This window comes from Puma concolor, chromosome D4, assembly GCF_028749965.1.
Source record: "Puma concolor isolate L17-30 chromosome D4, mPumCon1.1.hap2, whole genome shotgun sequence".
Taxonomy (NCBI): domain Eukaryota; kingdom Metazoa; phylum Chordata; class Mammalia; order Carnivora; family Felidae; genus Puma; species Puma concolor.
The window spans coordinates 58,075,499-58,090,625 of record NC_141679.1 but is presented as its reverse complement, the minus strand read 5'-3'; the positions used below and the strand labels follow the sequence as shown (position 1 = coordinate 58,090,625).

The 15,127-nt window shown below is 50.0% G+C and overlaps 2 protein-coding genes across 4 annotated transcripts; one reads left to right on the top strand and one right to left on the bottom strand.

The window, feature by feature from the left end:
- Positions 1-560: 560 nt before the first annotated feature.
- Positions 561-11,465, bottom strand: CA9 (carbonic anhydrase 9). 3 transcript variants are annotated; one of them, XM_086683483.1, is made up of 11 exons: positions 5,917-11,465; positions 5,033-5,062; positions 4,584-4,754; positions 4,294-4,436; positions 4,124-4,216; positions 2,995-3,061; positions 1,932-2,089; positions 1,583-1,727; positions 1,418-1,444; positions 923-1,004; positions 561-779 (listed from the first exon to the last, which is right to left on the bottom strand). In XM_086683483.1, exons 1-11 carry the CDS (start codon positions 6,296-6,298, stop codon positions 713-715), a joined length of 1,365 nt encoding a protein of 454 aa, XP_086539609.1. In that variant the 5' UTR covers positions 6,299-11,465; the 3' UTR covers positions 561-712. The 3 variants fall into 3 exon arrangements, with proteins under 3 accessions (XP_086539609.1, XP_086539608.1, XP_086539610.1); XM_086683482.1 differs by lacking the exon at positions 923-1,004; XM_086683484.1 differs by lacking the exons at positions 923-1,004; positions 1,932-2,089; positions 2,995-3,061.
- ARHGEF39 (Rho guanine nucleotide exchange factor 39) lies at positions 11,418-15,006 on the top strand. The gene is made up of 9 exons (XM_086683488.1): positions 11,418-11,604; positions 11,808-11,902; positions 12,164-12,284; positions 12,538-12,656; positions 13,263-13,333; positions 13,581-13,709; positions 13,890-14,119; positions 14,373-14,461; positions 14,629-15,006. Exons 1-9 carry the CDS (start codon positions 11,467-11,469, stop codon positions 14,642-14,644), a joined length of 1,008 nt encoding a protein of 335 aa, XP_086539614.1. The 5' UTR covers positions 11,418-11,466; the 3' UTR covers positions 14,645-15,006.
- The last annotated feature ends 121 nt before the right edge of the window (positions 15,007-15,127 follow it).

Sequence of the window (15,127 nt, the reverse complement as noted above, 5' to 3'; positions counted from 1 at the left end):
CTGCCCTGCCCCCCAGACACATGCACTGCTGCGTGTGTGCGCACACACGGCCATTCTATTTCAGTCACTTCCACCCCCTTCCTGATAACATCTGTGGTAGGCAGATAATGCCCCCCACCAAAGATGTCCACACCCTCATCCTGTGAAATATGGCCTCACACGGGAAAAGAAATTTTGTGATTAAGGTAAGGATTTTGAAATTGGGAGAGTATCCTAGGTTATCTGGGTAGGCCCAATGTAATCACAAAGGTTCTTATAAGAAGGAGGCAAGGTCAATGGCAGAAGAGATGTGAGGGTGGAAGCATGAGGCTAGAGTGATAATGAGGAAGGGGCCACAAGCCAAGGAATGTTTGGCTTCTAGAACCTGAAAAAGGAAACCCTCCCCTCAAAGTGTCCAGAAGGAACCTGCCCTTATACCTTGACTTCAGCCTATAAGATTCATTTTGGACTTCTGACCTCCAGAACTCTAAGAAGATAAATTTGCATTACCATAAAGTGTGGTAATTTGTTAAAGGCAGCAACAGAAAATGAATACACCATCCTGATTTAGAGAACAAAGCTGCCTTCCATATATTTTATTAGAAACTTTTATTTAAAAAAATATTTGGACCTTAAAAAGGAAGTGATGTAAAGGGTAGGACAGGACAGTCTCCAGCTCCCCTTCAGATTCTTCTGGCTGGCTTCTCTGCACATTCTCCAAGTTCCAAGGACTCTAGGCAACAGTCTCGGTGACCTCTGCTGGGTGGTAGCTAACATTCCCTTTGGTCCCACTTCGGAGTCTACACAACACAAAAGCCTAGTCAGAAAACTGCCCCTCCAGATGAACTCATTTGCACACAAAGTACATGAAACGTCTGGACTCCAGCCAGGGAGGTGGGGCAGTGCCTGAGGAAGAAGGGCGCAAGGAAGCAGGTAGGTATACCTCTGCTGCCTTCTCATTTGCACAAGGAAGGCGACGCAGGTGACGGCAAAGAGGAGGCCAAAAACCAAGGCCAGGATGTCACCTGGAGGGAGAGGAGAGGCCGCCTCAGAGTGAAGAGTCTAGGATTCAGCCTGCTTCAGTATATTCCCCCCCTGCCCCCCAGGTTTTTCAGCTGCCCTCAGTGTCTCAGAATCCAGAAGAAGCCCTCAAAGGGATGGGGGTAGATACACAAGAACGAGTAAGATAAGCACCTTTTTTACCTAAAAGCAAGTAAAAGAGGTTGTTTGGGAAGGAGGATGCTAGATTTCTGGGGCTTCTTTCTAACCAACTTTTGCCCTGGGGACAACAGAGGAGCCCCCGCCCTTGATCCGACCCTCTTTCTTATTGGGGTTGGAGGTCTATTCTGCAGAAAAGGAGAAGGGGTACAGGTGGCCCTAGCCCCTGAGGCTGAACAGTGCCAAGGGGTCAGGAGCTAGAGAAGGGGCACAGACTCACCAGCAGCAAGGCAGGGATTCTGGTGGACTGAAGAGAAAAAGGAGACATTAGAACCAGGGGCTGTGACTACCAATGACAGACACAGGCACAAAGGAAGACACATGGGACGATGAGGGACCTGTGGCCAGGGGGGACATGGCAATATGGGTCACCACCAAGCTGCACCTGGCTCAACGGTCCTGGGGCTGCTCTCCACTCCAGCCGGGAAGGAGGCCTCGATCATTCGCCCATTCAACGGCTGCGTCTCTCGGAAGTTCATCTGTAGCCGAGCATCATCAGGTCCCCACAGGGAGGCAGAGAGGGTATGGAGCTAGGGAGGTCAGTAGACAGGGGGGTGGGCTCATGACAAGAAAATGAAAGGTTCACAGGCCTACTCACAGCCAGCACCTCAGGGCTTCAACCCCTTTGTCCCCTCTTCCCCCATAAGGCCCCCTCATCTCCTTATGCATCTTGATCTCATCCTTATACCTCTTTCCCCCACATCCCCTATGTCACCACCATGCCCCAGCCCCACCTGCTTAGCACTCAGCCTCACTGTCTGGTTGAACACAGTCCAGATGACCCCCTGGGCACAGGGGGGTGTGGTTAGAGACCCCTCATAGCGGAAGTAGCGGCTGAGGTCAGAGGGCAGCAGTGCAGATACATCCAGTCCTGGGACCCAAGTCTCTGAGTCTGCGGAGAGGACCTGTGCTGGAGTCCCACCTAGATTTCTCCCCTCCAAAGCTTTTGGGTGCAGGGATATAGTTTCATCTCCCAGAAGCCAAGTGGAGGCAAGTTCCTGAGAGCACTTCTTCACCAGGTGTGTCCCTTCCCATAACTCAGCACAAGACATAACTGAGAAAAAGATAAAGGGCTGAGGGGCCTCCCAGAGTGAAAGAAGGGCTCCTTAGGTGCTCCTTCTGACTCTTCACTCTTACTTTGCATACTATGACAACATGCTGGACTACAGGTTTAAGCCCAAAATGAACGAAAAGGGAAAGTGAGCTGAAGAACTTAGATGTTTGAAACTATAAAAAACAGACACAAAAACTCAAAAAGCACAGTTCCTTCTAGTTTAGTAAAATCTAAGGTCCAGTAGTGAGGTTTAAAATGACCCAGAGTGGCTGAGAAGGGAAAGATTTCTAACAAAAGTACAAATTTAAAATATTTGATGCTTGTGAAGGAGAACTAGACAGTTCTCAGAAAACTTTTAGCTCCCCAGACTCAACCTCTTAAGTTCCAAACGCTATTTTATTTTTGCAGTCTTTTGTTTTGTTTTGTTTTGGCTCTTATTTTGTTTTTTGTTTGATTTTGGGCTGCTGGGTTGTTTTGTTTTGTTTTACCGTAAAGCCTGTGGGCAGCAGTATGCTTGTGCCTGTTAACCTCTTCTCAGCTTCACAGTTATTGCTGATTCAGATCAGCAGAGCACCCCCAGATAGCCTCCGCCCCTTCACGGAGGCTCCCATAGTCAGTCAGCTCACATGTCGGTTCCCTGCCTGTGGGAGGGGGGCCATCTCCATCCTCTCACCTGAGGCTCCCCAAAGGTAACTCTTCATGAACAAGAGTACTGAGGGTAGTGGCCCGACTAACAAACTGACCTTCCTCAGCAATTTCTTCCAAATGTGACAGCAACTGCTCATAGGCGCTGTTTTCTTCTGGGCCCTCCTGGGAAATAACAGTACAAGACAAGCTCTTATAGGTATCTAGGGCCATGGCTAGAGGCCTGAAGATGAGGTAGGCTTCCCTTAGCCCTCCTCCACTTCTCAGTTCTGAGAATGCTGGGGAACACAAAATCTTATGTATTACTACTCAATCATTTTACTTCCACTTTGCAAACTAACCTAATATGCTTGGTGGACTGGTTTTCAATGGCAAATTGGAAGAGAAGGAAGATAGGCCACTTTACTAGGATAGAAGGCTCTCAGTGATCTGGATCCTAGTCTCATTGAGCCCACCTCCACCTTTACACTCCATGGTCTCCCCACAGAAAACCATAATAACCTTTGTATTCTCATTACCTCTGCATTCACCTTAATAATTCATGTGTTTGACTTTTGTAGCAAGGACATGCTATTTCAGAGGCACTTTTCTGAACTTTGTGCTGTCAGGGTGGCATTAAGTAGTCAGTTAGGCAGTGACTGAGCCTAGAAGGTACCTCACCATCCCTCCACTTTACTAGTCTCTTCTAATCACTGTGTATGTAGCCTTGATCACTACAGATCCAAAGAGGTCACTAAATGTTTCTTTAGGCTTTATCGCATTTCACAAAGTGGAAATTAAAGTTGTAAGCAAGAAATCACTCTTCCTGGTGTCCTGTCCATTCCACCTGCCATTCCCTGAGTGGGCCATATTCTTAGTCCACATATACTGTTGGCTCTGTGTGGAATATCTCATTTTCTTTCCCACTAGTGAAGGCTTCCAAGTTTCACCTCCTCTGTTAAGTTTTCCCTGACCACCTCTCTTACTATGTGTCCTTTGTATATGTCTATCATTTCAGCCTCTCCCACTGGTGGTGGACTCCTTAGAGACCGGGAACCACAGTTTCTGACTCCTTGGTGTGGCTCAACTCCTGGCTTACGGTGGGTAGGTGTTGAATGAATTAATCAGTGAGTGAATGAGGATTGCTGGGTGCCAGGGTGAGTGTGCTAGGATGGGGTGTCTGGGGTCAAGATACACTGAGCTCTGGGGTACGGGGAAGCAGGGAATAGGGGTGTCCAGGGCTGGTACCTGCAGAAAGGCGGCCAGCACGGCTAGTCCCCCCGGGCGCCCCAAGGCCTCATCAACTTTGGCAAATGCAGTGCTGAGGTGAACCACGTGGATCTGGAGAGGAACAGAGGTTAGGAGTGGACAAGATACCCCGCCCAGCGCCCCCCTTCGCCTCTCCGCTGCGCGCTCACCTCGGCAGGGAAACGGTGGCCGTCAACCGTGTGCTCCGAGCCCGGGCGACCCGCAGCCCCCCAGTGCAGATGCAACTGCAGGGCCCGGTACTCCCGCCCGGGACCCAGAGCCATTTCCAGCCCCGGAGGCAGGGTCAGTTGCACTACGAGGGAAGAGCCCAGTGAGCCCGGAGAGCCAGCCTACCTAGGAGGGCCAGCCAAACTCCTTAGCACAGCCCCCACCCGCCTTCTATTATAGGCCAGGTTGCACCCCCAGATAGCCTCCGCCCCTTCCCGGAGGCTCCCCTCACCGGTGTGGCCATTGTTGCGCAGGCGCAGTTCTGGGAGAGGCGGGAGCTCAAAGCCTAGGAGTTCCAGGGGTTGCAGGGCGGGGCAAAATGCGGCGAGCTCCGGGCGGATATCTACCGGCGATTGGAAGCGGCCTGCGCAGGCTGGGGACACCTGGGGCCAGGGCGGGTCGGCTGGAATGAGAGAGTGTGGACTGGAAGTCTAGTGACAAGACCAGGAACTGTTAGGGAAGCAGGGTAGAAAAAGTGAGGGGGTGGAGTGAGAAAGAACGGGGCGGGAAATAGAAATCAGGGATGTGGGCCGACACAGGCAGCGGGCGGCGGTGTTGGGGACTCGCAGTCGTAGATGCAATGAGTGGGACGCACAGGACCAATGTTCGGGGATAACTGGGGGTTCAGATCAGCAGAGCAGGATGCCCAGGTTGGGTCTGTGCAGGGGGTAGGTGTCTCACCTCCATAGCGCCAATGACTGTGGTCATCTCCTGCATAAATGAGAAGGATGAAAAGCCTTTCTTTAAGCCCAGTCCCTCCCCAGCGTCCAGCATGAAGTGGGTCCCCCTCACTAGTAGGGGTTCTCCAACTCAGATGCCTTACAAAGGCATAGCAGGTAAGGCAAATGCCTTAAGTGGCTAGGTATAAAACACAACAGATTGCAAACAAACATAACACCAATAGCTTGGTAGCCCAACGATCCTACTGGCCCCAGAGATACTAGTTTGCAACCACTGTCTTAGAGTCTCTAAAGTGGGCCAGGGCCTCAGTCTCCAGGCCCAAGTCAGTCGACCCTCTCCCCTTTCTCCCTGTGTCCAACTCCCTTCCCAAAGTTCCTGGGTTCTGAGTCAAAATAGCAGGATCCTCTACTTGCTATTCCTTCTTCCTAGGTCTCAGTTTCTTCAGAGGAGGAAAGATGGGGGTGTGGTAGCAGAGAGAAAGAGCAGGAAGGGTCTGTAGAGATCACCTCATCTGCAGTCTACAGACCTGTCCTGCTCTTCCTCTGCTACCCCACCCCCATCTTTCCTCCTCCCTCATATTCTTATTTCTCTTATGTCTTCTCTCTTTCCACATTCCTCAACTTTCTCCTCCCCAACCATACTCTTTCTTCTTTCTCATCTCTTTCTGTTTCATCTCCTATCTATGCTTTTTTTGTCTCCATTCATCCCCTTCTAGCTCTGAAAGGGGGAAGGGTCTGGTGGCACGAGATCCCCCAAGGATGGAAAAAGCTACTGTCAGAGTATAGGTTCCTCCCCTTCCCTGAATAATCCCTGCCTGGGTTGGGGTTTAGTGGGGGGAGGAAAACCTCCTGGAACCTAGATTTGGAGGGCTGTTGACCACTTACCTTTGTTGTGCCTGTGGGCATTATTCTGGGAGCCTTGAGTATCCCTGGGTACCTCAACAGTAGGTAGATCCTCTAACTTCAGAGAGTCCTCTTCTCCTGGTTCAGTCTTCATTCCAGATGGGTCCTCTCCAGGTGGGTCCCCCTCTCCAGGTGGATCCTCCTCTCCAGGTGGATCCTCTTCACTGGGTGGGTTCTCCCCATCCAGTTGATCATCTTCCCCAGATGAATCTCCTCCCAACCCAGGTGCCCCCTGCATCCGGGGCAGGCTCTGGGGATGGGCAGGCACCAGGAGCAGCAGTAAGAGCAGCAGTTGCACAGCAGGGCCCCGGGAAGGGGCCGGGATCCACAGAGGGAGCCAGGGACTAGGGCACAGGGGAGCCATGCGGCTGACTGTGGGGTGTCCCAGACACAGTGTGTACGGGCTGTACGTGCATCGGAAACAGGAGCTGGGTGGGGGAGGAGCAAGCCTGGAGGGGAGCAGGCTGACTCACAGAGGGCCCTTTTGTAGAGATGGAGCCAAAGTCCCGTGGGTCTGCCTGGCCCTATGCCCCTTCCCCGATACCAAAGCCTGGGTGGGGGTGGAGTGAGGGGCAGGTATGTGCACAGGCAGGAGGTTATCGGGGTCACAGGCTCAGCCTGGAACCCAAGGCACCACCTGGCACAGGCTCCCCCTGGCACCGCCCAGCTGCTCACCAGCCAGCCTCAGCTAACCCTGGCCTGCTTCCCAGCCCCAGGCAGAGAGGGGGAAAGACAGGGAGCTGGGGCCCCCACAGCTTCTGGCTAAGAGGGGAAGCAGCCCATGTATATCTCCCTGGCCCAGACAAGGAGCAGGTAAAGGGGTAGGACAAACTGCTGGGGAGGCCTGGGGTGCGTGGACAGATAGGCAGGTGGGAGGCTAATCTGAATATAAATGGAAAACTGAATATATGTAGGAGAGGGACTCTGATGGGCTTAAACTAAATTTATTTATCATATTACACCTCTGCTCAAAAAACCTTCATTGGCTTCCATCTGTCCACCTTCTTCTTCTAGTTGACTTCCAAGTCCCTTCAAAATCTTACCCAAGAAGCCTTTCCATTTTATCTCCTACTACTCTCCCTCATACTCCATTCAAATTAAACTATTCATTTTCACCCCGCCCCCCAGACTTTTGACCACCTTTGTTCATCTAGTGTCACTCTTATATTTAACAGTTATTTAGCATCCACTATGTCCAGCACTGGCCTATGGACTAAAGGTACAGAAATGAATAAAACACAGTCCCTGTCCTAAGGAGCTCACTGTCCAGTGAGTGAGGGCAAACACTATCACAATATTCAGGGGAGAGAGATCAATTTTGCCTCAGAAAGTAATACAGGAGTAGGCAAAATTTGATCAGGACTTTGAAGAAGTAGAAATTCAATTACTAAAAACAACGGGGAGAGTGGTATTTTGTGCAAAGGAAAGGCATCAAATATCTTGTGCAAGAGAATGACAGAATCCAAGTCTCATACTAGGTTGTGTTGATGGCTAGTGTGCAACATGGATTGGAAGGGAAGAGTGGGTGCAAGGAGATGAAAAGTAAAAGGACCCCAAGACTTGGGGTTCCCAGTCTGCCTACTCATTTGAGAAACATTTATTGAGACTCCTCCAATTCTCCAGGGACCATTCTAAGCCCTAGGGATACAGCATTGAACTAGAGAACAGCCTCTACTGTTCTGTAGGTCACATTCTTTTTTTTTTTTTTTTTTCTTTCTGTAGCTCACATTCTAATAAGGTTTCTATGGCTTCAACAAACCAGAAGAGAGTCAGGCCATCTCAGGAAGTTCGTATCTGGGGCTACCATTCAGCACATATGTACCAGTTTGGTTGTATGGATTAGAGAAATATATTGAAGTATTTCTAACCCTGTTAAGAACTAGCCCCTAGCTTCCGGGTGCTCTGCTACCTCACTTCTTCCTGGGGACTCTAATGATCTCTTATCTAAAGAGGTAATGCCTGGAACAGCTGAGGCCCAAGGACCCCATTTGAATGTCCCAACCAGCTTCTAGTACATGAATCAGTACTTGTGCACCCACTACCCTGTTAAATAGTTTTACTCTCTTGTCTGTATACCTTCTGTGGTTCAAGACTCAGCTCAAAGGCCACCTCCTCCACTCTATACCACAGGAAGAGATTTCTGGTGCCTCTGAACCACCCCGGTTCTTTGCCTGCCCTTGCTGATTACCTTGCCCACCATCCAATTTATATTATGGTGATTTATTACATTTTATCTGGTCTAATAGCCTTGAGTTCCATAAGGGCAGGGTCCAGTATTTGACTAAATCTTTTATTCGCTAACCATTATTGAACATTTTTCTCTCTGCAGATCACCTTGCCAGGACTTGAGAAAAACCAAATTGACTAAGACGCCTTCCCTGCCCTCAGGGAGCTTATTGTCAATGACTTGTGTTTGTCAAACCACAACTGTTCCAAGAGCATGACATTGCATTTTTATAGCACCCCAAATTATCTGCCTTGTCAGACTGTCATACTGTATACCAAAACTTGCACAGCTGAACAACTGCTGTCCTCCAAGGAGGTGGTCAGCCTAGCAATCTAGGTTGCTATTTCTGGAGCCAAATTGAGAGCCATCTACAGAAATCTGATCCGGTGTGTAATGTGGAAGGTCAGCTCATTGTCTGGGTTAGCTGTGATGTCAGCACCTTGGTTAGACACTGACACATGGAAGGTACATGTTAGTATCTGAATTGGATGGACCTAAATAAGATAGAATGTGGTAATGACTTATCTAGTTGAAGTGGAGAAGGTCATGGGAAGCACAGAGGACAGAAGCACCATGTTAACTGGAGTCTCGAGTCTGTATGTGTGATCTTTCTCTCACATCCATTCCAGCTTTACTTCATTTTCCCTCTTTCCAAATGTTCTTCATATTTCCATTGTTTTCCTTTCTAGGTCTCTGTCAGGATCCCCTGGTACACTGCTCTGCAGTGCTCTATATAATTACACACATCTCCCTACCATCTCAGTTGCTTTTGGCCAGTTGCTTTTGGCCAGCCTAGATCTGCATCTATGTGCAGGTCTCTCTCTGTTTTGGTGTTTTATTATTTTGTTTTTTAAAATGTTAATTTATTTTTGAGAGAGCATAAGTGGGGGAGGGGCAGAGAGAGGTGGACAGAAGATCTGAAGTGGGCTCTGTGCTGACAGGCTGACAGCAGCAAGCCCCATGTGAGGCTTGAACTCACCAACTGCAAGATCATGACCTGAGCTGAAGTAGGACACTCAACTGGCTGAGCCACCCAGGTTCCCCTCAGCTTTTAAAGTTAATTAAATTTTGAATTTAATTCCCCATGGTGCTATCTTTCTTAAGCTCTTTGTTTCTGTGTGTGACTGTGTCTCTGGTGTGGGTGGGGAATGTAGACTCTGACCCTGGATCGTGTCTTTGCAGCTGGGAGTCTGCCAAATCCTAAAACAGGTTTGAGCTCCCAGAGTCTTGTTTCCTGAGCATGTCCAGGTTGGGACATGGCATACTCAGGACCAACTGGCTGGGGCACCACCTGCCTGATTCATGACCTCTCTGTGGTGTTTAAGTCCAAAGTGTTTGGTCATTAGGGTCTGTGTCTTCAGACATTGAGGGCCACATTTCTGCTCATCCTATGGTTGCAGAAGAGACTCATGGTGATACTAATTACAATGGGATTATCTGTCCCCTTCTACTCTTGAACTCTTAGTGTGGACTGTCCCACATTCACTGGAGACAGTGTAAACAGTCCTCTACCTATATGGTATCACCAGTTTCCTTGCAACTGGAGTCCAAGGCAGTCTGACCCAAACTTTCTCTTTCCGCCATCCAACCCTTCAAGTTGTTTTCCCCTGATTTAAGTCCAGCATATCTCTTTGGAATTCTTAGAATGTCAGAGAGCTAGAGGGGACCTCAGAACCCTGACAGTACCCTGGTTCTTGGTTTGGGGTCCAAATTCCTAGGAGTCCACAGCGGTAGGAATGGGGTCTGAAGGTTTCTTAACATTTTGGTCTTTAACAGCATTTCTTCCTCTAATTAAAAAGTAATGCATGTATGCTCAAGCAGAAAACTTGGGAAAAGGAGAAAAACAAGGGAATTTTAAAAGACCCCTATATTTGAATTATTCACCCTTTTAACCTCAGTGATCCAGTGCCTGGCACAGATTAGGTGCTTAAAAAAATATTTGTGGAGTGCATTAACTTTGATCCGATCACTTAGAGATAACAACCACAATTACCTCAATTGTTTATCCTTCCAGTCAGTCACATATATGCTATACATAAATGGGATCATATTGTACAAGCAGCTTTGTAGCATGCTTTGTTTGGTCGTGGCAATACACTATATGTTTTTCCATATTGACAGGTTTTTTTTTTACATCATTTTAAAAAGTTTATTTATTTATTTGGGGGGGGGGGGTGGGCAGAGAGAAGAGAGAAAGAATCCCAAGAAGGCTCTGCCCAATGTGAGTCAATATAGAGCCCAATGTGGGGCTCCATCTCATGAACTGTGAGATCATGACCTGAGCCAAAGTCAAGAGTTGGATGCTTAACCGACTAAGCCACCCAAGTGCCCCAAAGCCCCCACCATTTTTAATGCTTTCATATTATTCCTTCAAATAGCTGTACCATAATTTTCCTAGCCAATTCTCTACCACTGGATATTTAGATAGTTTCTAGTTTTCTGTTGTTATGAACAACACTGTACCACCCATCCTGGTATACATATTTTTGTCCACATATCTGTTTCTTTAGGATGCATTCCTAAAAATGGAATTGCTAGGTCATAAGAGTAAGCACATTTTAAGACTTCTCATACATACAAGACGGCACTGCCAATTTACCCTCCAGGGCTACTGCCTGGTCTTTTTTGAAAGACCTAAGTAAGGAAAATCTGGTCCATTTTATCTTCGACTAGGTAGCACCAACTAATCAACCACAAGCTTTAGCCTTTGGCCCGAATTACAGCAATTCGACCACCACGTTGGTTATTGACATTTGCTGACCAGGAGCTAATTGGTTGTCAGGTTTTGGATCTGTATGAAAGGTGAAAACAAGTTAGTAACTTAAAACCTATCAACTTTTGTCCGAGGGGGGCAAAATATTCAATCCTGTGACCCATGAGGTTTCCTAGTAGTGAAAAGCACTGGGGACGACTGTGCCCTAGTGTCTGGCACAGGCCCAGGGCAATATGTACCATAACTATTGTCCCCTACCCTATTTTACTGATGGGACACTGAGGCCCTGCCGGTGTCCTACGTCAAGGTCCAGACTGCTGCCTCAACTTCTCATAACTCAGAGGAGGGCCACCTACTTGCCCCACCCGACGCTGCCCGAGCCGGCTTCGCGCGCCTACAGCGCCGCCCTGGCGGTAGGGCGAGGCCGTAATGGCAGAGACTGGATGCGGTTCGGTGGCCCCCGCTGGTGCTGTCCTGTGCGGAGCCTCCCGACGCCAGGGGGCGCATTCTTCTCCTCGGCCCTGCCCCAGGAGCCGTTGGAATTTGAATCACCGGCGGGCTGAGGCCGGAAGCATTGACCCCCTAGCCAGGCATGGAGAGGCCGGGAGCCAGTGCTCGGTGCCCCGTGCAAGAGCAGCGTGCCCGTTGGGAGCGGAAACGCGCCTGCACTGCCCGGGAGCTGCTGGAGACCGAACGGCGCTACCAGGAACAGCTGGGGCTGGTGGCCACGGTGCGGGCTGCGCACACCCTCCCGTTTGGGGCGGGGACCCCAGGGTATGGGAGGGTCTCCGCGAGGTCCCTGACCCCGAGTATAGTGGGCCTTGGACTGTCTCTCCTGCATAAAGGGAGCTCAGGCATTCTGCAGTTTCTAGCTCCGACTTGGCGTTAGCTTCGTCTTCCTACAGAGTATATACCGGTATTCTCCTCCTGCAGTACTTCGTGGGGATTCTGAGAGCCAAGGGCACCCTGCGACCAGCGGAGCGCCAGGCCCTGTTTGGGCCCTGGGAGCTCATTTACGGCGCCAGCCAGTGAGTAGAAGGGGCGTGGGGAAAGAGAAGAGGGAGAACCCTGGCCTCTGGCAGTGCACGAAGCTTGGAGGGTGACCCGAGTTCAGATACGGAGTCTGCCAATTAATTCACCTGTGGTCTTGGCCCAGTGCCGTAACCTGCCCCGATTTCCCTCTGCAAAATGGGGTAATACCACTACCTCCGGGGCAAGGTTATGCGAATTAAATGAGGTGGTGCTTGCGTAGTTGTTGGACTGCTCTTTTACTGTCCTCACCCACGCAGAGAGCTGCTTCCCTACCTCGAAGGAGGGCACTGGGGACAGGGGCTGGAAGGCTTCTGCCCCCACCTGGAGCTCTACACCCAATTTGCTGCCAATGCAGAGAGGTCCCAGACCACCCTGCAGGTAACCTGAAGATGATCTCAAGTCCTTTCCCTCATCCCCTCTTGCCCCATACATTGCCTCTTCCTCTGGAGATACAAACTTCATCCATACTGTTACTACATTTATAGGGCCCTCTGGGTGCCCTGGTCTGTACTAAGTTCCCTGTAGGGGTTCTCTCAGGAGCACACAGCTTACAGAGGGTTGGGCACACAGATGGGTACAATATAAGGGGTGGCTTGTCCCCCTGCTGCCAACCCTTTCTTCATCACTCCAGGAACAACTAAAGAAAAATAAACGTTTCCGGAGGTTTGTGCGACTTCAGGAAGGCCGCCCTGAGTTTGGAAGCCTGCATCTTCAGGACCTGCTCCCTCTGCCTCTGCAGAGGCTCCAGCAGTGAGTAAATTCACCTTGACTCAGCCAACTTCTCTGAGTCTGTATGACTGCCGCTCTCAGCTTTGTGGGGTCTTATGGCTTCTGTCCCACTGCCTCTCTCTCTTCTGGGACAAACTGCTCCTAAGAACCTCACAAGAATACATGTGAACCCACTGGAGTACCTGGGGTCTGCAGCCTCAGGCCCTTAGCTGGGAATGTGGAACTCTACATTGAAGTGAGGGGCCTAGTAATAGAGCTAGTGACAAGGTATCTGGAAGTTTGTTGAGATGAGAGGTTGGTCTAGCTTGGAATTTCTGTCCCTGGGGATGTTAAGAGCATATAGTGAGGTTGTCTGTAGCATCCTCCTTGGGTTGATTAACTTCATCATGGGATGTAGACTCCCAAATTATGCTCAGTCTGCTCCTGACTCTTTGGTGTGGGATGGAAGAGGGCCATGGGGTATGAGCCTGAGTCCCAGATGAAAGGGTGGGGCAGGGGGACACAATAATCTGAAGTAGATCTTTCGGCCTTGAACTGAAGTGTGTGTAGGGGGTGATATGTAGGTCAGGCAGAGGGAATTTTGCCCGCTCTGCTTCCCCTCATGGACTTCCACCTGTCTGACTCCAGGTATGAAAATCTTGTCATGGCTTTGGCTGAAAACACAGGTCCCAACAGCCCTGACCACCAACAGCTCACACGTATGTTCTTGCTCCTCTGAAACACAGGCAGGAGGCTGCCTCTCCTGTATCCCTTTCTGGTTCTGACCTCCAACAATATCTGGTATGCTCCTATCTTCCACTGACATGTACACAATGTCCCTGTTGCCCTGCCTGCTCTTCAAGCGGTTAGACCCTAACCCTAGTCCCCTGCAGAATAGCCTTTCACCACCATCAGTCACCCACAGTCAAAGCTGTACTGGGAGTAGGGCTGGGGATGTTATTGCAGGGGCTGCCCGGCTGATCAGTGAGACTGCTCAGAGAGTCCACAGCATTGGTCAGAGACAGAAGAATGACCAGCACCTCCGGCGTGTTCAGGCTTTGCTCAGTGGCCGCCAGGCAAAGGGGCTTACCTCAGGTAGTCTGCACACTACTCCCCTTCTTCCCCCACTCCTCAATCCTCGAACTGCCCTTTTCTGACCCACCTTTTTCTGTATTGCCAGCACATACACCCTATTTCCTCAGCCTCCCCTTCCCTCTGTTCCCATGGATCGTGGTCCTAGAGCAGCACCAGAGTAACAGCTCTCCCACCCCTCAGGTCGCTGGTTCCTACGTCAGGGCTGGCTACTGGTAGTGCCTCCCCGTGGGGAGCCTCGGCCCCGAATGTTCTTCCTCTTCTCGGATGTGCTCCTCATGGCCAAACCTCGACCCCCACTGCATCTGCTGCAGAGTGGCACCTTTGCCTGCCGTGCCCTCTACCCCATGGCCCAGTGTCAACTCCACAGGGTCTTTGGCCACTCAGGAGGCCCTTGTGGTGGACTGCTCAGCGTAAGTTATAGCCGGGAGCCCGAGGTAAGGTAGGAGAGCCTCAAAATAGACCTCAAACACCTGTGTACCTAATTTATCTCCTGGGCCTGGGCCCCCTTCAGAGGAACTAAGCCACCTATATTGAGATAACAGGAGTTTGGGGTTCATAGTTAGTTCTCATCTCAGCCTGAAATTACGTCCATGGAAACAGCAAGGCCTTCACCTTTAGCCTGGACCTTTCTGAAGTGTGCACTAAGAGGTGATTTCTCCCCAGCTGTCCTTTCCCTGTGAGAAGCTACTGCTTATGTCCACAGACCAGGAAGAGCTGTTGCGCTGGCACCACAGTCTGACTTTGGCCATCAGGTAAGTTGTGTCTTCCCTCAGGAAGACCCACGAGCTAGAAATGAGCAGTTCTAATCCTATCTCAGGTCCTCCATCTGCTGGGCCGCCCCCACCCCCAATGCCATGAGGGATTTTGTCTTAATAGAGTGCTCATGCCAGTGCCCGAACTGACCATCTTCTCTCCACAGCAGCCAGAAGAGCTAGAGGAATCTTACAAATTCCAGAACCCAGGATACTTGAGGGACAGATCAGAGTCAGGAGTACAAAGAAATCTTCAGTACTAACCAAAACACAGAACCCTTCATGGTTTGAGAAGGGTCATTTTGTGTTTGTTTGGGACCAACCAGCCTCTAAGAATAAGGAAACAAAGTCCGACCCAATTGAACCTCTGCTGAACCACCCCCTCCGATACAGATGAGGGGCTTTGGGACTGATAAGCCCGGTGCTGTGTTTATAGCTGGTCGTTCATCAAGACTACAGCTTTGTAAACGTGGATGTTTTTATGTTGTATGCGTTTCTATAATTTATTTTCCCATTGGATTTTAGTAAAGTGGTTTGTTTTTGTTTTTGTTTTCCTTTTTGGAAAGGCCTCTCTATCTCAGCTCTGGGATTTGAGAAAGGGTTTTTTGTGCCAGGAAGGCTGGCATGATGGTGGTGGCCTCAGGAATACAAGGAAAAGAACTAGAG

What these genes read in the sequence shown, in the direction of transcription:
- CA9 (XM_086683482.1), bottom strand. Translation starts at nt 6,298, where the DNA reads ATGGCTCCCCTGTGCCCTAGTCCCTGGCTCCCTCTGTGGATCCCGGCC. An exon ending in CAGTCATTGGCGCTATGGAG is followed by an intron (nt 4,755 to 5,032) that starts GTGAGACACCTA and finishes CTCTCATTCCAG; the next exon opens with CCGACCCGCCCTGGCCCCAG. An exon ending in GAATCCCTGCCTTGCTGCTG is followed by an intron (nt 780 to 1,417) that starts GTGAGTCTGTGC and finishes TGTGTTGTGTAG; the next exon opens with ACTCCGAAGTGGGACCAAAG.
- ARHGEF39 (XM_086683488.1), top strand. Translation starts at nt 11,467, where the DNA reads ATGGAGAGGCCGGGAGCCAGTGCTCGGTGCCCCGTGCAAGAGCAGCGT. An exon ending in CCTCTGCAGAGGCTCCAGCA is followed by an intron (nt 12,657 to 13,262) that starts GTGAGTAAATTC and finishes GTCTGACTCCAG; the next exon opens with GTATGAAAATCTTGTCATGG. An exon ending in TGACCACCAACAGCTCACAC is followed by an intron (nt 13,334 to 13,580) that starts GTATGTTCTTGC and finishes ATGTTATTGCAG; the next exon opens with GGGCTGCCCGGCTGATCAGT.